The 7230-nt window shown below is 46.1% G+C and overlaps 1 protein-coding gene across 1 annotated transcript; it reads left to right on the plus strand.

The window, feature by feature from the left end:
- The first annotated feature begins 1631 nt into the window (after positions 1-1631).
- Positions 1632-2567, plus strand: LOC130032361 (olfactory receptor-like protein OLF3). The gene has a single exon (XM_056123943.1). It carries the CDS (start codon positions 1632-1634, stop codon positions 2565-2567), a length of 936 nt encoding a protein of 311 aa, XP_055979918.1.
- The last annotated feature ends 4663 nt before the right edge of the window (positions 2568-7230 follow it).

A 7230-nucleotide genomic window follows, 5' to 3' on the forward strand; every position in this document is an offset into this window, starting at 1 on the left:
CCTGTGCATCGCTGGGTGTGACACCCCCCCCCCAAAAAAAAGCAAAAAAAAAATGACATGAAGAGGGTGGGGAAATAGTACAAGTGGATAATTGCCTTGCACATAGCAGATCCGAGTTCAATCCTCAGCAACACATATGGGTCCCAAGAGTGATTTCTGAGCACTAATCCAGAAGAAGCCCTGAATACTGCAGGTGTTGTCCAAACACTAAAGAGAATGACTTTTTATGGGGGTAGGGGTGGGGGCAGACGCAGCTATGCTCAGGGCACTCCTGGGCACTCAGTAGGCCAAGTGGGGTACTGGGAGGTCAAACCCAGGTCAACCACATGAAAGACTAGTACCCTTCCTTAGCCCCAGAATGACATTTAAAAAATTCTATTGATGACATTTATTTCTATGTTATAGGGTCCAGTGCATTGGAAGGGAGCTAATCCAGTGTCATCTTAGCTGGGAAAGAAGTATTCTCCCTCTGAAAAGATTCCATGGGTGTCAGTCACTTAATTCTGTTGTAATATAAATATCACTGATTTTCAAATTCATTTTTTTGTTCACAGTCTATTTAAATATCTAAATAAATACCAGCAGTTTTCCACACAAATTGCACAGTATTGAAACGCGTGGCCTAACTGCAGTGGTAGCTTAATTACAGCTTCAAATTTAATTAACCAACTAGTAACCTTGTTCTGCTCTTTCATTGCACTTAGCGCAATTACACTTAATTAATTTTTGACATTATTAATTTCATCCCTGTGTCTGATTAAACTCTGAGAACTGAGCAAGTGGGGCTGATACTTCTGCCTTCTTGCTCACAGACAGGTTTCTGATGTGCGGCACACAGCAGGGGCCCAGCTGACAGCGGGTGAAAGGGCATTGTCTGCTTCCCCTGGACTTACAGGCACAAGGAGAGGGGAACCTTTTCATGGCGCCCCTGACCTCCCCCGAGGAAAAAAAAAACACAAAGAAACATGAATCATCTCTTCTAAGGAGAACACTGAGCAACCCCTCTTGGAGGTGAAGAGGACATACAGGGGGTGAGGTGTTTGCCTTGCTTGCACCCTGGCTTTGATCCCTGGCACCACACACAGCATCCTCAGCCCCACCCGGATTGATCTCTGTGAGCTGAATCAGGAGTAATTCCTGAGCACTGTCAGGTGTGGCCCCCAAACAAACATAAAAAGGAACCCCTCTTGAGCCTACTGTCTGAGTTTAGTGTTCCCATGTACTCCCCCAAGTGGAAGAATCCTTCCCCTTCTTCCACTTTCTCTTCTTCCTTTTCCATTTCCTTGCCTCTTTTTCTTGGTTTTCTACTTTTTTTCTTCCTCCTCTTTCCTCTCAGTTACTCCCTCTTTTCAACCTCACATTTTCCCCTCTATCTTTCCTTTGACTTTGAATGATGACCTCCCCAGGACTTGAAACTCTGCTGGATCTAGGACATAAAGGAGGAGAAAAACAGGGGCTTTGTCCTTGAGACTAGTGACCACTGGAACTGAGCAATGGCCCTTCCTCCAAAGTCTCCATCACCCAACGCTCAGCTCATGACTTACTCACGGAGACCTGCAAGGAAGCATCTCCCGACTTCTCCTTGATTCTACCCACCCCACTTCCCAGCCCCCCAAGGAAGACCCACTGCCATGAAAATGCACAACCTGACCTGGGTGAGTGAGTTTATCCTCATCGGACTCTCAGGGAATAGGCAGGTCCAGGCCGGATTCTTTGTCCTCTTTGGGGCCGCTTATCTGCTGACCATGCTGGGCAATGGGCTCATCGTGCTCCTGATCGCGCTGGACCCCCGTCTGCACCTCCCCATGTATTTCTTCCTCTGCCACCTGTCGGTGGTGGACATCATCTACACGTCCAGCGGGGTGCCCCAGATGCTGGCGCACTTCCTTCGGGAGAAGAAGACCATCTCCTACAGCCGCTGTGGGACTCAACTCTTCTTCTCTCTGGGCCTGGGGGGCACCGAGTTCCTGCTGCTCGCTGCCATGGCTTATGACCGCTATGTGGCCGTGTGTGACCCGCTGCGCTATGTGGTGACCATGAGCCCCAAGCGCTGTGGGATGCTGGCGGCAGTGTCCTGGTGTGTGGGCCTGGCTAACTCAGCGGTGGAGACGGCCGTGACCATGCGCCTGCCTACCTGTGGACACCGCGTGCTCAACCACGTGGCCTGCGAGACCCTGGCCCTCGTCCGGCTGGCCTGCGTGGACATCACCCTCAATCAGGTGGTCATAGTAGCGTCCAGCGTGGTGGTGCTGCTGGTACCCTGCACGCTGGTGTCGCTGTCCTACGCGCACATCGTGGCTGCCATCCTGCGCATCCGCACGGCCGGCGGGCGCCAAAAGGCCTTCGGGACCTGCGCCTCCCACCTCACCGTGGTCTCCATGTCCTACGGGATGGCCCTGGTGACCTACATGCAGCCCCGCGCCACCGCCTCGGCCGAGCAGGATAAGGTGGTGGTGCTCTTCTACGCGGTGGTGACCCCCATGCTGAACCCACTCATCTACAGTTTGCGCAACAAGGAGATGAAGGCTGCTCTGAGTCGGGTTCTGAGGAGGACCGCTGAGCACTAGAAGGTGACCCACTCCCGCGAGGTCCCACCCCACAGGCAGAGGACATCGGAGCAGGACATTCCGTGTGTGTGTGTGTGTGTGTGTACACGCTTGTGTATGGATGTGGACGTGGATGCATGCATGCGGGCACACATGTGCATACATCCTTGGGTGTGTAGCTGTGTCTGTGTGTTCATAAGTGTGTGTAAGGGAACCGTCAGGAGGATGACAGTCTGCCCTGGCCTCCTCCTCTGAGGCAATGAGATGGAATTTCATCTCAATTCTATTTTGGGTCCCGGCCTTCGTCTGCAAAATAGGAATTACAATTTAGCAATATATCTACCCTTCAGAAAATTTAATGTAAAGGAAAAAATATCCTCTAGCATATATAAATTAGAAAGGAAGATTCAAACAAGGGAGCACAAAATACACACCAAGAGTGTCTCATTGGGGCTAGAATGTCTCACCAAGTGCCTAGGCTTTTCTGCATGCCAGCAGTGTGCAAAGGTGGGTGTGGTGGGGGTGTTGTAACTTACAAAATTTACTGTGGCCCTAAGATCAAACAGACTTGGGTCAAGGTGCAAAGGTTTCCATGTGACTCATGCAGAGGCAAGCTGCAGAGTTAGTGGGGAGTTCCCACAGGGACGGGGAGCCCAGTGCTGGTCCCACAGTGTCCCTGAGCACTGGACCCAGGTATGAGTCAGGCCAACACAACTCTGCGTGTTTCCCTTTCAGACAGGTAATTGGCCAAGGTGTCCAACATCAGGGATCTCAAGCATGTGTCTTTCTCAAGGGCCCAGTGATACCCTCTTGCAAACACGGTGATGTGGTCAGAACCCACCCTTAGCTAGCAGGACTCTGTTCACACCCTCTGGGAGTGACCCCAGCCATTTGGTAAGGAAAGGGTCACAGATGCCCTGTGACTATTCTGTCCTGTTCCTGTCATACACAAAGAACAACGAAGCTGTAAATACTCTAAAACGTACGCCTGCCATTGTATCCAGGGAAGAAATGCTTTAAAGTGCATTTTGTATCAGAATAAAACATCACTGCCACACATGTCAGAGATCACTGTTTCCTCTTACCTACAAACAAGCATAAGTACATTGAGACAACGTCAAATTTCTAATCAATAGGCTAAGTGTCTGCCAAAAGATTGAGGGAAGAAGAAGGGAACACCTTTTTACAGTCCTAGTAAAACTTTTTTTAAATTGAAACAAAATTCACAGATATACAATCATGGCTTTAGCTTATTTAAATGTGCAATCATTCAGAAACATTTATTCACAAAGTTGAATGAACTATTCTTGTTCCAAAAATATTTTCATCCCTCCAAAAGGTTACCTCAGATCCTGTAAGCAGTGAAATCCTTCATCCTTTTCTACCTCAATCCCCGAGGTCCTGATAATCATCAGTCATCTTTCTGTCCTTCTGATTTCCAGACACCTTATATGCATGAAGCCATCCATTATGTGACCTTGTGTCTGAGTTTTTTTCAGTTTGCATGCTTTGGAGATAAGTGCTCATTCTTTCTCATGGCTGAATGATTTTCCACTGCATGAAAATAACCATATATTTTTACCCATTCATAAGATGAGTGACATTGGGATTGTTTCTGTCTTTGATCTATTATGAATTGTGCTTCTATGAACAGTTATCTTTATTTTTTTATTTGAAACCCATTTTCAATTCTTTGGGGGAATATATCTTGTAATAGAGTCACCGGATCATGTGGTAATCCCATGTCTAACATTTTGAGAAAGCTCCACACTCTTCACCATAACGGAACCATTTTTTGTGTTCCCACCTGCCACAAACAAAAAATCCAAGTTCTCCACAACCATATCAACACTTGTTACGTTGTTTCTTTGATTGATAGATATCCCAATGGGTATGAAGTGATATCTCAAAGTAGTGTTAATTTGTGTGTCCCAACTCAACAGGAGTATCTGTCCATGTATTAGCTACCTGTGTGTCTTCTGTGCAGAAATGTCCAACCAAACCATTATTTATTTACAAGCGCCACTCTGACCTTCCCTAATCATTCAGTCTCTTTCCCTCAACCCCCCTAAGTCCCTGCCCACCTCCTTTCCCTATGCCACCATCATTATTGCCACCGTCATCTGTAGCTACCATCTGCCTTCTTTTTCCTACGACTTTCCCCCAAATTCTCAGTCCCATCCTACAGTCAAAACTTTTGAAGTCTCCATTTCAGATTTTTGCTATCAATTTCTCTCCCTTTCTCAAGATATTATCTTTTTCTTTATTCATACTCAATTTTATCCCCTAACCAGTGCCTCAAAGACTGACTTTCGCAGGCCCTTTATTCAGTATCTATATTTAGTGCAACCAGAAACTTCCTCCTTCATGGAAAGGAGAATGAATCACAAGCACTGGTGACTTCCTATATTGTCCTTTACCCTCCTTCAATGTCTATGGAACATCCAGCTTTGAGTAACAGGTTGGCCTAATGGAAGAGCCACCTGAGCTAACCTGTCTACAAAATGATCACTTAAGTAATTGAAAGACCAACTTTTTGTATGATGTTTTGTTTTGCTTTTCTTCCCCCAGTAAAACATGTTAGGCATTTGACGGTGTCAATCAAAATTAATGAAGTTGATTCTATACTGGTTGAGCTATAATCCCTTTCCATTAAATTTTTATATAACAGGAACAGTATTTCTACCTCTCCTCATAAATAAAATGTATTTGGAGATGTAAAAATAATATAATTTATCATCCCGGAAATAATTGAATGCATCTAGTTAAGCCAAAGAAAATATCGATTGGTTGTTACAAGGTGGGAATCCCAAAATATTTTCTTATAAACCCCAGGGTTTGAATCTAACATTTCAGATATCTTTTTGGCCCATGTCTCTTTCACACAGACTCAACTGTATTTATTGGGTGCTAACTATTCAGGAGGAAATAACTTCTCTGATCCCTCAAGAGACACTTCTGAAAGGATTCATTCTTGAGGTATTACAAAGCAAACTATGAAAACACCACTCTAAGAAGGTTCAACTTTGAGTGCCCTTGATGAAGGAATGTTAAAGAAACACAACACAATGCTTATTCATGCAGCCCATGCTGACTCTAAAAGCCAATCTGCTGAGAAAGGGATGAAATAAAAGGTGAGAGGCCCTCCCTCCCTGTACTTCAAGCAGTCCATTGGGTAGAAGTCAGAAAAGGAAGTTAAGGAGCTTGGAAAATCAGAAGGCTTTTCACCTCCTCGCTGCAGGGATAAGAGAGGGCCCGGGTTGTCCAGGCTATGGGTGCCATACTTTCTACTAAGGAGTGGGATGTTTGCTTTCCCTTTGACAGTGAGACTAGCTGATTTGGTGAACTGGGTCTCCAGACCAGCAACCTATCCACATTTATTTTGGTTTGTTACTTCTGGGGCCACTCCTGTCAATACAAGGTGTCTATTATCACCTTGGTGTTCGGAGGTTACTCCCAGCAGTACTCAGGGAACTATGCAATGCTGAAGATTAAATCTAAGTCTCTTTATTAAGCTCACTTTCTTTTTTGAATCACCATGAGATACAGTTACAAGTTTTCATATTTGAGTTCAATCATATAATGATCAAACAGTCATCCTTGCACTAGTGCACATTTTCTACCACCAATTTCTCCAGTACCCCAAACACTGCTCCCCCATCCCATTCCTTCCCCTGCCTCTATGGAAGACAATTTCTCTCTTACTCTCTCTCTAATTTTGGGCATTAGCACTGTAGCACTCTACTCATTGCTCATCGATTTGCTCAAGTGGGCACCAGTAGCATCTTCATTGTGAAACTTGTTGTTACTGTGGCATATCTAATACGCCATGGCTCTGCTGTGCGGGCGGGATACTCTCAATAGCTTGCTGGGTTCTCCAAGAGGGACAGAGGAATCAAACCAGGGTGGCCACGTGCAAGGCAAACGCCCTACCCACCTACTTGCTGTGCTATCACTCCAGCCCACACTCATAAAAGGGGAAAAAATGTAGAGAAAAGAGCTTGCCTGGAGGTAGCCCCTCACTAGCATAGTGGGAATGCTCCTTTTGTCCCATCCAGGCGTTCCTCACCCCTCCCTGACTTTTTTTTTCCTTTAAATTTTTATTAGTGAAACACCATGAGGTACAGTTGTAGACTTACAAATTTTTGTGCTTGGGTTTCAGTTATACAATGATCGAAAACCCATCTCTCCACCAGTACCCATTCTTCACCACCACGGATCCCAGTATCCCTCCCATCCCCCCATCCCCCCCATCCCACCTTACCTCTGTGGCGGGGTATTCCCTTTTGTTATCTCTCTCCTTTTGAGTGCTGTGGTTTCATCTAGGGAACATAAAGTAACAAAATAGGAGACTAACACTAAAGAATAGCCGAAATAAGTACCAGGAGGATTACTCCATGGCTTTGAGGCCAGCCGCACACGCTAGGGGAAAAGGTAACTCAGATAGAGAAGGGAGCACCAAATAAAGGATGTTGGGAGGTAGGTTCCTCTCAGGACGGGAGATGCATGATGAGAATAGACTATTGACCGAACATGATTGCCACTCAATGTCTCTTTTGCAAACCCTCCCTGACTTTTACGTAAGCAATGTGACAAGCGTCAGCCCCACCAAGTGACAGTTCAAGAAAGGCAAAGATTCTCTGCGTGCCCGGGGCCGCAACTGTCTGGGGCAAAGGGGAGAACT

This window comes from Sorex fumeus, unplaced genomic scaffold, assembly GCF_029834395.1.
Source record: "Sorex fumeus unplaced genomic scaffold, SorFum_2.1 ptg000048l, whole genome shotgun sequence".
NCBI lineage: Eukaryota > Metazoa > Chordata > Mammalia > Eulipotyphla > Soricidae > Sorex > Sorex fumeus.